The sequence below is a fragment of the Artibeus jamaicensis genome, unplaced genomic scaffold (assembly GCF_021234435.1).
Source record: "Artibeus jamaicensis isolate MK-2021 breed Jamaican fruit bat unplaced genomic scaffold, CSHL_Jam_final scaffold_847, whole genome shotgun sequence".
Taxonomy (NCBI): Eukaryota; Metazoa; Chordata; class Mammalia; order Chiroptera; family Phyllostomidae; genus Artibeus; species Artibeus jamaicensis.
This window is the reverse complement of record NW_026522057.1, coordinates 28,736,862-28,750,304: the sequence shown is the minus strand read 5'-3', so window position 1 is coordinate 28,750,304 and position 13,443 is coordinate 28,736,862. Positions and strand designations below refer to the sequence as shown.

The following is a 13,443-nucleotide window of genomic DNA, read 5'->3' as shown; positions in this document are numbered from 1 at the left end:
TAGTATCCAGGGCCCCCAGTCTGTATAGCCACAGAGGCTCAGGCAACTCGGTCCAAGGGTCACTGGGCTTTGCTGATGCAGACAGAGGGCCAGAGGGAGACTCCACCCTGCCTGGCCAAGCCAGGGCACCTGGGACAAAGGTCGGGGGCTGGCCCCCGGTGGAGTATTGGAGCTGGGCAGTGAGTGCACTAGGCGGGGGCACTCATTAGAGCCCCAGGCACCAGCCCAGGAGCCATGAACTCCCAGGGACCCCCAGGGGAGGGGCCCACGCCCCGTGAGTAGGGCTGGGAGAATGGCAGGGTTGCACAGCTTCCAACTTCCAGTGGGGGTCCCAACTCTGGGTCCCCCAAGAGCTAAACCACCCGCCAGGTTTAGGAGCTGGATTGCTGCCCCGGGGCTGAGGGGAAGGCTCCTGGCCTGTCCTGACTTGGGGAGGGGGCAGTAGAGGCGCAGGTGGGGGTCGCAGGGGATACCACCCTGCCCCTTGCCAGCGCCTCCTCCCCCACCCTCACATAGGCACCAAGTCTTTCAACATGATGGCCCCGACGGGTGACAACTCAGAGCTTCTGGCTGAGATCAAGGCTGGCAAGAGTCTGAAACCCACGCCCCAGAGCAAGGGTCTGACCACGGTGTTCTCCGGCAGCGGACAGCCAGCATCCCAGGTAGGCGGTCCGAGGGCCCCCCTGCCCCGGCTCCCCAGGCCCCTCCCCACACTCAGCCCAGCCCCTTCTCCCCGCAGCCCGACTCGCCGCTGCCACCAGCGTCACCAGCACCATCTCGGGCCCGGAGCCCCACCCCCCCAGCCATGGGGCCCCAGCCGCTGCTCAACGGCAGCCTGGCACCAGCACCGCCCTCCACTCCAGCGCCAGGTGTGCAGCTTGACGTGGAAGCGCTCATCCCCACGCACGATGAGCAGGGCCGGCCCATCCCGGAGTGGAAGCGCCAGGTGATGGTCCGCAAGATGCAGCTGAAGATGCAAGAGGAGGAGGCGCAGAGGCGGAAGGTGGGCGGTGCGGCGCTTCCCGGAGGCCTTGGGGGTCTGCACCGGGGCCCACGCCCCGTCCCAACAGCCCCGCCTGTGAGAGCCCTCCAACCTCAGGCAACTCCCATTCCCTTTGGGGAAAAGCAGGGCTGGACAACCTCCCTCTGCTGGGACTCTCCACCCTTCCCCCACCTGCAGCCTGGGAGCTGGTGAAAATGCCTGTGTTGGGTCGGGAGCACTGGCGGGGCTGAGGTTCTGCAACAAGGCCTGTGTTGGTCTGGGGGCCACAGTCTGAGTAGCCAAGAGGCTTTTAGTTGTAGTGAGACAGTTCTGGGCTCTGTCCCTGCGTTGCCACTTTCCAGCTGGCGATAGAGTCTCATCCAGCCTCAGTTTCCTCATCTATCAGATGAGTTGATCATCACTGGCTGGCAGGGTGGTTTGTCACTGGTCCGTTCAACAAGTGCTCCCTGGGTACTGTGGGTGTGCCACATACTGTTGCAGCCTCTTGGGAATTTGTGGACTATGTTGGGGTCTGCTCTTGAGGGGGCAGCAGGAGGGGGCAGAAGGGCCAACCAACAAGCAAACACAGTGCCTTAGCAGAGTGATGTGTGCCCCCAAATAACTGGGCTCTTACAAAATGGCCAATGTCACGGTGGGACATGCAGAGAGCTGGGGCAGCCCACCATCCTAGCTGGGCTGGGGGTGGTGCTGGGGAAGGAGAAAGTGAGGTCTAAGGTGGACCTGGAAGATGAGCAAGAAGTGAACGGAGAGAGTGGGGCAAAGAGCAAGCAGGCAGGAGGGGCGGTCCGGGAAGGCAGTGGGTGTGGCTCAGTGACTGCACTGTGGATGGAAGGGGGTAGAGCTGGGGAGGTTGGCGGGGTGGGGGTTCAGGTCACCAAGGCCTGATCTTGAAGAAAATGCACTTCCCCTGGAGCAGTGAGAAGCTGGGAGGGAGGTTACGCTGGGTTTGTACCTGGGGATCCTGATGGGTCCGGATGCACTGGGAGGGCTTCAAGGAGGTGGGGACAGTCCCCTTCCCCCAGCCCCAGGCTGGAAAAGCCTGGAACTAAATAAAGATGCGGCCTTGAGATGAAGGAAAGCGAGGGGGAGCTGAGACTGCAGGAAGAGCCTGGCAAGCCTAGCTCTACAAATTGTGTTACTATTGCAGGGCTGAGACGGGGTGTAAATAGGAGTGGAAGCCACGCCTCTTTTAAGAGTCTGTCCTTCAGGACTGAAACGCTGACATCCTGGATAGTGAGGACTTGGGCCACAGGGGAACATTAAAAGGGGTCTTCAGTCTGGGGCGAGGAGAGGCCTCGCTGGGATGTGGCCTCAGAATCGCAGTCCTTGGAGGAGGTGGGAGGGCCACCGTGCGTCACAGCTTCGATGCCTTTTGCATGTTCTTCGGTGGTGTAATGAGCAACCAAGCCAGGCATGGAGCCACGTCGGCCTGTCCTGCCTCTGCAACAGCGCCCAACGACCGACTCTGTCCCCGCCAGCGAACAAAGCGGACACTGCCCAGCGCTGGGAGCGGCGGCCTGGGCTGAAGCCTCGTCCCAGTGTAGTCGCCCGCCGGCGAGGCGCGGCTCGTCCCAGCAAACAGCCCCGCGGAGCCATTACACCACCTGGGACATGCAAAGGGCGCCCCCCGGCGGCCGCCGCGGGAGCCGGGCCAGAGGGAGACCCGCCTCCCTCCCCTCTCTTGTCTTCCCCGCCTTAGCTGACATCTGCCAGCTCGTGCTGCTACCCCCGCGAGGGCTGGAGGTATTCCCGCGAATACAACGGCATTCTCGGGCCCTTTGGAGAGCTCATGACCGAGGCTGACATCCTCCGCATCGAGCAGCAAATCGAGAACCTGCAGGTGTTGCACAAGGCGCAAAAGCTGGAGGCGCACCTGAAGCAGCTGGAGCTGGAGCTGGAGCAGCTGCTTCCCATCTCGGCCGCTCTGTCGGCGCCGCGCTTCACGGTTGACCCGCGCCGCATGCACGGCCGCGCCGCTAGCCTGCCCGCCTGGTGCAGCAAGATCTCCACTTTGCTCAAGAATATGGCCACTCTACTGGCCGCCCTGGGCGGCCGGCCCACGCACTTGGCGGACCTACTGGCCGCCGACACCGGCCTGCCGCTGGCGCCGCTGTCCGACGCTCCCTGGCGGCCGGGCCCGCTCTGCCTGGGACGCTCACACTCGCTCAGCTGGTGCCGCGAGGCTGTGGCGCGCGAGATCCTCGAGTGCGGCGTGTCGGTGCAGCACCTCCGAGCCATCTACGAGCTGCGGGCCCAGGGGTCCGCGCCCCCGCGCAGCCCGCGCCGCAAATACTCGCTGTCGCCAGGCGCCCCGGGCAGGGAACCCATTCTCGAAGAGGACTACATGGCAGCCTGCCCCGGAGAGCGAAGCGCCGCCGCCGCAGCCAACACCCTGCCGTCCGCGCAGGAGCCTCAGGCCTACCTGGATCCGCCCGAGGTGCCAGGCCGCCAGGCGGCGCTGCCTGAGCCCGAGCAGCTGGCCCGCAGGCCGCCGCTCCCCACGGAGCTGCGCGGCGTCCAGGACTACATCGATATGCGCAAGGAGCGCATCGTCTACCTCTTCCTGGAGCACTGGCGCAAGTGGACCTTCCACGGCCGTGGGCGCCAAGCCCAGACGCGCCTGCGCAGACTGCTGCCCCGGGTGGTGGCCGCCGGCGCCGACCCGGTCCCTGAGGCCCTGGAGGCCTCCGAGGTCCCGCAGCTGCCGACCGGGGACGGCCCCGACAAGCGGCTGCTGCGCCTTCTGAAGCAGCGGCAGGTGGTGGGCAAGCTGCTGGGCCGATGGCAGAGCCTGCTGCGGCAGGTGCCCGTGAGCCAGCCCTGCGGCCCGGGCCTGGCGCACGGCCTGTACTGGCCCGAGCACTTCCTACCGCCCCTGGACGGCGGCGCGCCCCCGCGCTACGACAGCCTCACGCTGGACCTCTTTATGCTCGGCTACTTCCAGCTGCTTGAGATGGGCCTGAGCCGCGAGGAGCGCAAGTTCCGCCATCTGCTGTGTTACGAGATGTTCGACCGGCTGGGAAGCCACCCATGGGAGCTCATTCGCCAGTTCCACCGCGTGGTGCTTGAGGAGGTGGAGGCTGGCCGGCGAGGCTGGAGCGACGGTTTTGAGGACCTCAAGCATCAGTTCTTTGGAGACGGCCCGGAGGCTACGCCGGCTTGGGAGGAAGAGGTTGAGAAGGAGCAGGAAGAAGCCGAGAAGGAGCAGGAAGAGGCCGAGAAGGAGCAGGAAGAGGAGAAAGAAGACAAGGAGGAGGAGAGGGAGCCGGCCCAAGAGGCTGAGCCAGCTCAGAGGGAAGACTGGCCAGAGGGCCATCCCGAGGCCCCGGGCCCTGCACCGCAGCCCCCGCCCCCTCCCCCGCCAGCCGCGCCTCCCCCGACCCAGTGGGACCCTCCCAGTTCTGAAGCCCCTGCTGAGGACCCCCTGGAGCTGTTGTCAGGCATGGGCGAGTTCAGCGATGAGGACATCTGCCGCTACATCGACCGCAGCTTCTCCTTCTGGAAGGAGAAGGAGTCAGAGCTTTTTGACATCTGAACAGCAGATTTCAGAATTTTCCCTCAAGCATCTTCACTTGGGCCTGGATGCCTGGCTGATGTGCTCCGGAGGCCAAAGGCGTCAGGAAGAACCCTGGAAGGTGGCCTTGGAGAGCCCAGAATGCCCAGAACCAGGCTGCCTCTGCCTTTGAGGTCCCACCATGGCTGGGTGTGGGGAGTTGGCCGGGATAGGCCTCACTTGGCACAGGGCGGACCGGGCATTCCCTCTGGCCCCTACAGCCTTGGCTGGCTCCGGGTGGAGCCAGGAGGAAGATGCAGCCCCTGTGAGTGAGGGACCTTGTGTCCCCCTTGGGGCTGTGTGGCTCTCTCTCTCTTTCTCTCACTCTCTGGATTTTTCCTGGAGTTCACAGCTACCTCGTTGGTTGAGGGCACGGGAGCCATGTGTGCAGTGTTCCATGTGACGTGTTCTCTGTAACATGCAAGTAATAAAACTCTTTGCTCCAAGCCGCCTGTGTTGGATGCCCCCTACCACAGTCGTGGAGTTGGTGTCTGCTCCCTGTGAGGATAGGACAGGAGTGGGCCGGGAGGTCCTTCACAGTGGACGCAGGCCCAGCCCGAGCCTCTCAGAGCTGGCAGGGTCTGTGGACGCCCAAGCACAGGTCTGTCCAAAGATTGTGGGTCACGGCCCGGGGCCGCCTGTCCACCTGCTTCTGTGGGGAGTCTCGTTCTCTGCCCTCCTCCTACACTCAGCTCTGACGGCTCCGGCGCCGCCTCTAGGACTCAGGCCTGAGTTATGGGGGCAGAGGGAACAGGAACGCTGAAGGGGGTTGTGGCCAGGCACCTTCCACCCTGTAGGAAGGCGTCGAAAGGGAACTTCCTGCAGCCCCATCTGTGTCCTGTTGACCCCTGCAGGTCCCTGGGTTGGGGTGCACCCCCTCCGCCCCCCTGCCCCTCTGCTTCCTGGCCTGGGCTGGCCCTGAAGTTCTCTGCTTTCGTTTCAGGAGGAGGAGGAGGAGGCCCGGCTGGCCAGCATGCCGGCCTGGAGGCGGGACCTCCTCAGAAAGAAGCTGGAAGAGGAGAGGTGAGTTGGGGGTCCGAAAGATGTGGGGCGCGGCAGGGTGTCTTGGTCATGTCCCTGAGGTGCAGGCACTAACTAGTGTCTCTCTTTCCTTCTAGGGAGCAGAAGCGGTGAGTTCGGGGCTGGGCCCCACCTGCCTCCCCACCCCACACCCAGTCACCAGTTCTTTTGCCCCTTCACCTGGCCCCATGAAGAGCAGTCCCCTTGTCCCTCAGCCCCATAGCACAGCTTTTCTGCTCCCAATAAGGCCACCACCCTTCCCCTAGTAGCTTAGCCCCTGGAGTCCGCCTCCAACGAGGTAATGACCATGCCCCCAGTCTCCCAGCCCCCATCTCTCATTAACCTGGACTTTCTGCGCTGCAGCTAACCCAGCTCCGCCCACCCAGCGTCACTATCGATAATCTTGGTGGGCTTCCCTCAGGCTTAGTCACCACCCCCAGGAATCTAGCCCAAGGCTGCTTGACAGAAACACAATGGGAGTCCCATATACAAAATTAACCTTCACAGTAGCCCAGGTGGAAAAAAGATATAGGTGAGCTTCATTTTCATTGTATATTTTATATAACCCAGTACATCAGAATTCAATTATATATTTTGATCATTATAACTTTAACTGAAATTCTACATTTCAACAGATAATCATATAAAATTATTAGAGATCTTCGACACACTTTTAACTCTGAGTTTTGGCGATGCCGTTTGCATCTTATGCCTGGAACACGTCTCAGTTCTACAATTTATCTATTTACTTATTTTTAAGCAATCAATGTTTTTAAAAATATTTTTTAAAGATTTTTAATTTATTTATCTTTAGAGGGGAAGGGAAGGAGAGAGGGAGAGAAATTTCAATGTATAGTTGCCTCTCGTGCATCCCCTGCTGGAAACTGGCCTGCAACCCAGGCATGTGCTCTGACTGGGAATCAAACCAACAACCTTTAGTTTGCAGGCTGGTGCTCAGTCCACCGAGCATCACACCAGCCAGGACTCAGTCCTGAAATTTCTACTGCTCAGCAGTGGCATGTGCTCACCAGCTACCTTGTCAGTAGAGCTGATCTAGCCCCTGTGTTTGAACAATTTGTCCCTAATTACCAGTCCCTGTCTCCCAATCACGTGGTCCCCAGGCCCCCAATAACTCAGGTCCTGACCCCCAAAATCCCATCCCTTGCCCTCGCAACAACCCCTCCTCACCCTCGGCCACACTGTGACCCAACGCCTGTTTCCAGTAACACCCCAATCTGCAATAACCCCGCCACAGCTTCTTGCTCAGCCAGCTGCTCTGGGTGCCCCAATGACCCTCCTTCTAACCCAGCCCCTGTCCTCAGCAACTGGCCCCTGCCCTCAGTAACCCAGTCCTTGCCACCCGTGAGCCCTCACGGTGCCTGGCCCACCCTCCGCCCTTGACGGCAGTTCCGCCCCCACCCCGTGTCTAGTAAAGAGGAGGAGCGACAGAAGCAGGAGGAGATGCAGCGGGAAAAAGAGCAGTCAGAGAAGCTGCGAACGCTGGGCTATGACGAGACCAAGCTGGCGCCCTGGCAGCGACAGATCATCCTGAAGAAAGGGGACATCGCTAAGTACTAGATGCTGCTTTCCTGCCCGCTTCCTCACGAGCTGGGGGGAGGGGGGAGGCAGCCCCCACCCCAGCCTGCCGGACCGGACGGAAGGGCTGGGGGCCACGCCGCCCTCCCCTCCGGTGCTGTAACCCCTCCCTGACCCCCCGCTCGGGCCCTCGCATTCCCAGCGCTGGACCACGCTGGAGCGCGCCCACCGCCGCAGCCGCTGTAGTTGCCCCCAAAAAGTGCCCAAGTCGTTGACGCAAAAGATGCTGCTTATTTGCATGCCTATTTACATACATTTGCATGTTCGTTGAATGTCAACGTGTGCAGAGCTCTTTCCAGCCCCGTAGGTGGTGACTTTATTCTCCCGGGGGACGTGCACCGGGCTGCAGTCCCCTCCCCCGCACCCCGGAACCGCGTCGCTGGCGCATCCGCTGGCGCATCCTGGGCGGAGGCCGGCTTCTGCGCTCGGGGAAGGGGTTTTCCTCCCTCCCTGACCTAGATAGGCGCCCAGCCCGCGTTTCCCATCCCCGCCGAGGGTTTCCTCTCAGTCATTTGTTTACCAGAAACGGTGAAAGCTGCCCGTCAGGACGGAGTTGCAGCTCCCGGGGCCCCACCTTCCTCCGGTGAGGAAGCCTGAGCGCTGCCCGGGCAGCTCCTTGGGCCCTTTCACAGCCGTGGTAGAGTCAGTGGAGGGTGAGGGGCCCCGAACCTGTCTCCGACTGCCGCCTCCCAGGTCCCCGCGTCCCCGCGCCCCCGCTGTCTCGCATCCCCATTAAAGCTCTCTCAGATGCCTGGGGCTCCCTCACGTTCATTCGCGCCCGCCCATGGTCGCGGACTTGTCTCCTCTCCCTCTCCCTGTCGGGGTAACTCCCACAGCTAAGCGGGAGGGGCAGGCTTGGGTGCAAGGCCACTCTGGTCCCCCACCATGGGGCTGAGATCCTGGGCGGCGCAAGACTTCCGGCCCTTTCAATGCTCCCCAGGAAACCAAGCGTGGGCCACTTAGTACCCCTGCCCTGTGAAAACACCAAGCAGCAGGGGTTTTTCATAGATTTAATACCACGGCCTCGGCCAGACTCAGGTTGAGAAACAGCTGAGCAATCCCCTTGACCCTCCCCTGTCCGTCCATGTTCATTGGTGCTTCTCTGCCTTAACCAGAAGCCAGGGGGGCGCAGCAGGGTGAGGCCGGCTAGCGCTGCTACGCAGGGCCATGCCAGAGGCATACATAAATAAGTGACATAAAATGTCTACACGCATAAGTAACGGTACTTAGGGCTTCGCCAAGGGCCACCGTAGCCCCCGGTTGGCAGGTGGTCCCGGCGTCATGGGCTGAGCTGCAGGCGGCTGCGCAGGTCCTCAGCACAGCCGTCTAGCCCCATGCGCTCCAGGGCCGCGAAGATGGCGCCCAAGCCCGCGGGCTGCTGCTGGCGCCAGCGCTTCAGCATCTCATACTGCTGGTCGCGGAAGCGGCCAACCTCTACCTCCACGGCCTCGATCTCGGCCTCACGCAACCCCAGTGTGCGCACGAACTCCTTCCAGCGCCGGGCAGGCACGGCGTCCATCACGTCATAGAGCTGCGGGCCCAGCTGGAGCATGGTAGCCGCCGAACCTGCAGGCGGCGCTGGGGGGCTCTGCGGTGGTGGTGGTGGCGGGGGGCCTGGGGACACACCAGAAAGCCAGTGGGTACACAGTCTGTGGCCACAGCCATGGGACAGGGAGAGCCACTGAAGTCGTTAACTAGTGGCCAGGAAGTGGGCAAGTGGCACCTCAGGAAACCACAGCTTGTCATATCGGACTTCACCTTGGTGTCAAGGCCTCAGGCCACTGAAGTCGCTTACCAAGAGCTCTGTGGGGCAGCTGGTCCCAGGGCCACGGCAGCTCTGGGCAGGGTGCTTCCTGGGTGTGGAGACCAGAGGTCCAGCCATTGCTTTCCAGCTGGACGGAGCATGTCTTCTCGCTACCGCTGGGTGGCGCCAGAAGGGCGTGGGCTCTGTCTGAGGGTGAGAGGTGGGTGGCCTGGAAGTCAAGAGAGCCTCTAGATCAGCCCTGCTTACCTAGTAAGGCCCCCCTGGCTGGAGTCATGGCCAGCAACGCCCCTCCCCCAGGCCCCCGCCCCCTACCAGTGTCGACTACCCTGGGTGGGCCATGCTCCCTCACTTGGCCCCATGGAAGAGCTACGCCCTCTACCTGGAGTGCCCCGCCCCTGCCCTTGCCACGGTGGCCCTCACCCCACTCAGTAGTTAGGCCCTGTTCGCCTGTGGGCCCCGTGGACAGAGAGCCACCTGAGGACAGGCACTGGGCTGCTCTCCTGCACTGATAACTTGGCACATGGCTGTCTTAGGTCAACTCCATGCCACCGTTCCACACACCAGGGATCTCGAATTATAATAAGGCACACCTCAGCTCCAGAAGGCAGAGGCCTGGGTGCTTGCTCACCGTCTTCCAGAACATTCCTGAGAGTCTTACCTGTAGTGGGGTCAGGGCCTCCATCCCAGCTCCATCTGCTGAGAGAGACAGGAGAGTCCAACCAGCACCCAGGCAGGGCTCCTGGGTGCTGGTCCAGCCTCTCCGTTCCTCTGCACACACCCCCCAGAACTCACTCCCTCAGTTTCCCCCTGTGCATCAGGGCGGGGTCTGGGCTAGCCATCCTGACCCGAGGCTCCTAGGAGTGTGCGTGTGTGCACGCATGTGCTTACCGGGAACCATCGACTTGCCGGGCTGGCAGCGGTGGTATGTGTAGGTCAGGGTGGCACCGAGCAGGAGTGGGACCACCAGGCCTACCAGGAGCACCTGGACCCAGAACACTGAGAGAGCAGCTGGTTGGCGGTGGGTGGTAGACTCCCCCAACCTCCCCTTGACCCAGCCCAGCCCCCCCACTGCGTTCCCAGCGCACCACCTACTCTGCCTCCAGCCACAGACTGCCGCACAGGGCCCAGGACAGCTCCAGGGGGCGCTCCTGCAAGGGGAGGGGTGGGGCAGGGAGTGAGGGCCTCCGACACAGGAGGAGCTCTCCCAGACTGCCCACGAGTGTTCCTGAAGTGCTGCTGAGATGCCACTTGTGTCCCCAGTAACAATATCAACAGCCACGATTTATCGAGCGTCTTTGAGACCAGACTGAGGGTCACTAGAATGCCCGTTCCCTAAAGACCGGGACTGGTCTTTATTCCCTGTTGTATCCCCAGCACCTGGGAGTGTCCAGAAATGGCAGATGCTCTGGGGTGAACCTGCTAACATCCCCATGTGCAGATAGGAAAGCCACGTATCAGGGTGGTGAAGTAACTCGGCTGATACCCTCCAGGGAACAGCTCCTGAATCTCAACCCACGTTTTGGAGCTCTATCAATGTAATTCCCTCTGTAGGTGACAAATTGTAGGGTGCAGCTGTGAGGATTACTAAGGGGATCCTTACTGATCTGGCGTCGGTGAATGCAGGTTTCTCTTTACCTGTTTGCCTGACGTGGGACCCACCTACGGTACAGCCAAGCTCCTGCCTCCCTGGCCCCAGAACCCCACCCTGCTCCCAGCTCCACCCCCCCCTCCCCAGGGCAGCCAGGAAATTACGTGGGGCAGGACACACAGCTGTTGCCATATTCGTAGAAGCCAGGCAGACAGGCGCCACATTTTGTGCTGGAACCTGCAGTCCAAGAGACGGTGCGGGTCAGGCGGGAGAGAGGGTGGCAGGGAGGGGTGGGGTCAGCAGCCCGCACTTCGGGTACTCACAGGGCACCTGTGTGTGGCGGTGCAGGGCACCGCAGTCCACACACGAGCGACACTGGAAGAGCAGGCTGCCGACGCAGCGCGTGTCCAAGCACTCCATGACCCAGCCTGGCCTGCAGCCGCAGCTGGTGTCTGCCACCGCCGAGCAGTTCCTCAGAGCCACCTGGGAGACTGGGAAGCGGTGCAGGGAGATGGGGAGAACAGAGGCAGTTAGGGGCCAAGACCCCACGGAGAGGTGGGACAGACCCCTGGAAGGACAGAGACGGGGACAGACCAAAGAGAGGGCGACCCCAAAAGGAAGAGAAGAGGGTCACTGCAGACCAGAGGCTGACGTGTGCACAAGGACAGGGAGGCTACCAGGAAGGAAGGGCTCAGAGGCCTCCTGAGGCCACATCAGGGTGGAGGGGCCTCACACCCCACGGGGGCCTGAGCCAGGCACTTCCTGTAGAAAGAGCGTGGCCTTGGCCTTGGCCTGTCCTCAGGAGACCCCCTTGCAACACTAGGTGGCCCCTCACGTTGGTCATCACAGGTCCCGCAGCGGGCACAGCTGATCTCGTGGTGGTTCTCCCTGGCCAGGAAGGTGCCCTGAGGGCATGGGAGGCAGGTGGCATTGCCACAAGGCTTTGTACAGCGGGCTGCCAGGTACTGTCCTGTGGAACCCAGACCAAGGTCAGAGTCAAGGCCCCCTCCACCTGACCTGTGGCTCCCTACTGCTCTCCCAGCCCCCTCACCCCATCCCTGGCCTGCCTGCCACTCCCCTCCCTCCCTCCACACCCCTCCCACCCCTTCAGCTGCTCACCTGCTGGGCAGCCCCTGCAACACAGCAGACCGTTCCTCTTCTGAGAGTCGCGGGCACAGCCGCAGCCAGGGCTGGGGGCGCTGCCCTGGCCCTGGGCGCCCAGCAGCAGCAGCAGCAGGAGGGCCTGGGGAACGGGTGCTGCTGGCTCCAGGGTGGCTTCCCCACGCGGGGCTCTCCCTGCCCAGTTTCCCCAACTTCAGACACCCCAGGTTCTCCCTCAGAGCAGCCCGCTTCTCAGGTCCTTGAGCAGAAGGGGTGTGCGTGGGTTGGGGCTGCAGACTCCCTTCTTTCCCCCCATGCCCGGGCAGGGCTTTGAAGAAGCAGAGGGGATGCCTCCCAGTCACATGGTTCCTCTCCACTGGGGCAGAACTGGGCGCCCCCACCCCCAGGACTCCTTCAGAGGTGGTGAAGGACTCGAATCTTTCTCTGCCTGGGGCCTCCAGACCCCTTGGGCCCCTGGGAGGATGTTTCCTCCCGGTAGAAGGGCCCGCCCCCCCGGCTGAGCCTCTAAGTAGGTCGGAAGGGGGGAGGGGTGCTGCCCAGTCCCCAGCGAGTCAGGGAGTGGGGATTCGGACATTCACGGGGACCCCTTCCTTGCCTGCACAGACCCACCCAGGCCCAGGAGAGGTTTGAGGCCCCCGCGCCCCCCAGGGCCCCCACTCACTGCAGCCAACACCGCAGCACGGCCCCGAAGCGGCCGCTCCATGGCCCCGGTGCCGCTCTGTGCCCTCCGATGGCTCAGGCGGCAGGGGCTTCCCCGTGCCACCCGCCCTGCCCACCAAAGTTCCGCCCGGCGCCCAGCCAGTTGCCACAGGGCCCGCCCCCGCCACCCCAGTGAACCTGCCTCAGAAGTGGGGTTCAGGGCAGAACCTGAGGGATCATGGAGGTGAAGCCCGGAGCCCAGGGGCCTGCCCCCAGCACACAGGGACTCACTTGGAGGTGGCCAGGGGGCAGCGAGGTGCACGCAGGACAGGACTGCCTCTGGGTCCCCATGCCTGGGTTCTCGCCCCAACCCGGAGGCCACCCCACTGTGGTGATTTCCTCCAAATGGGCCTCAGAGCCTGGTGGGAGGCCCACCGTGCCCAGACCCTGTGGGTGTGGGACAGGGCCCTCCCCTGGAGGAGGGCTCTAGGGGAGGGCCAGCAAGCCTGGCACAGGCTGCCCACCCAGAGTGAGCTCACTCGCCACCCGGGGCAGGGTCCCCAGAGGCACCACGTGGGGCTCTGATGGTGAACCTCATGGCTGTGGCAGGGGACAGGGTTATCTCGGGGTGTTGGTCTGGTGACCTCTGCCCCCTAATTCACTCTGCTTCCCACGGTCTCTTCCGGCAGTGCCCCACCACAGAGGGAGGGGCAGGAGGCAGTGCACCTGCGCCCTGAAAGGGGCGGGTTCCAAAAGCAAAGGGCTCTTCTCAGTGGAGCATATACAAGTCTTTATAAAAGAACAAAAAGCTCAATAAATACGCAGCTTTACACAGAGCCCAACCCCAGCCTGGGGTGGCCGGCGGAACTGTTCGGGGGTGGGGGTGGGGGGGGAGAGGGAGGCGAGGAAGGCAAATGCCCCATTTGGGGCCAGATGCAGGTGGAGGGGGGTGGCCTGGGAGGCCAGCCCAGTGGATCAGAGCTGGTAACTTTGGGGAGCAGCGGACAAGAAATCGAGGGCAGGGGGGTGAAGTGGGGGGCAGGTTAGTGAAGGTGGTGACTGTGGGGGGTGGTCCTGAGGGGCACTGTGGCCGGGCCTGGGACTCTGCCGGACCCTCCTCTGTCTCCTTGGCTGGCAAAGTGCAGATCACCCAGGGG

At 62.7% G+C, this 13,443-nt stretch overlaps 3 protein-coding genes across 14 annotated transcripts in view; 2 read left to right on the top strand and 1 right to left on the bottom strand.

The window, feature by feature from the left end:
* Positions 1 to 7,920, top strand: part of LOC119055920 (espin) — a 30,211-nt gene extending 22,291 nt beyond the window's left edge. For all 4 annotated transcript variants that reach the window (XM_037154240.2, XM_037154239.2, XM_037154238.2 and 1 more), the window contains 5 exons: positions 517 to 662; positions 740 to 1,003; positions 5,500 to 5,579; positions 5,675 to 5,686; positions 7,007 to 7,920. In XM_037154240.2, coding sequence (XP_037010135.2) covers positions 517 to 662; positions 740 to 1,003; positions 5,500 to 5,579; positions 5,675 to 5,686; positions 7,007 to 7,154 — 650 coding nt within the window. In that variant the 3' untranslated portion in view covers positions 7,155 to 7,920. The remainder of the gene's footprint in view (positions 1 to 516; positions 663 to 739; positions 1,004 to 5,499; positions 5,580 to 5,674; positions 5,687 to 7,006) is intronic.
* LOC119055921 (espin-like protein) lies at positions 2,538 to 4,960 on the top strand. Its single transcript, XM_037154241.2, has one exon. The coding sequence runs from the start codon at positions 2,793 to 2,795 to the stop codon at positions 4,536 to 4,538; it is 1,746 nt and encodes a 581-aa protein (XP_037010136.2). The 5' UTR covers positions 2,538 to 2,792; the 3' UTR covers positions 4,539 to 4,960.
* A 248-nt stretch (positions 7,921 to 8,168) lies between the features above and the next one.
* Positions 8,169 to 12,937, bottom strand: TNFRSF25 (TNF receptor superfamily member 25). Of its 9 annotated transcripts, none has more exons than XM_053660399.1 (10): positions 12,578 to 12,657; positions 11,645 to 11,768; positions 11,361 to 11,495; positions 10,849 to 11,016; positions 10,690 to 10,762; positions 10,023 to 10,085; positions 9,826 to 9,933; positions 9,596 to 9,633; positions 8,968 to 9,123; positions 8,169 to 8,786 (listed from the first exon to the last, which is right to left on the bottom strand). In XM_053660399.1, the coding sequence occupies exons 1-10, from the start codon at positions 12,635 to 12,637 to the stop codon at positions 8,452 to 8,454; spliced, it is 1,260 nt and encodes a 419-aa protein (XP_053516374.1). In that variant the 5' UTR covers positions 12,638 to 12,657; the 3' UTR covers positions 8,169 to 8,451. The 9 variants fall into 9 exon arrangements, with proteins under 9 accessions (XP_053516374.1, XP_053516375.1, XP_053516370.1 ...); XM_053660400.1 differs by having other exon boundaries at positions 9,596 to 9,630; XM_053660395.1 differs by having other exon boundaries at positions 8,968 to 9,145; positions 9,826 to 9,945; positions 10,030 to 10,085.
* Between the last annotated feature and the right edge of the window lie 506 nt (positions 12,938 to 13,443).

Excerpts from the sequence above, each read along its gene's own strand:
- LOC119055921 (XM_037154241.2), top strand. The coding sequence starts at position 2,793 with ATGACCGAGGCTGACATCCTCCGCATCGAGCAGCAAATCGAGAACCTG.
- TNFRSF25 (XM_053660395.1), bottom strand. The coding sequence starts at position 12,637 with ATGGGGACCCAGAGGCAGTCCTGTCCTGCGTGCACCTCGCTGCCCCCT. Across the intron at positions 9,946-10,029 it reads AGTCTGTGGCTGGAGGCAGA|CTGCTCTCTCAGTGTTCTGG; the intron begins GTAGGTGGTGCG and ends ACCGCCAACCAG. Across the intron at positions 9,634-9,825 it reads CGGCAAGTCGATGGTTCCCG|CAGATGGAGCTGGGATGGAG; the intron begins GTAAGCACATGC and ends TGTCTCTCTCAG.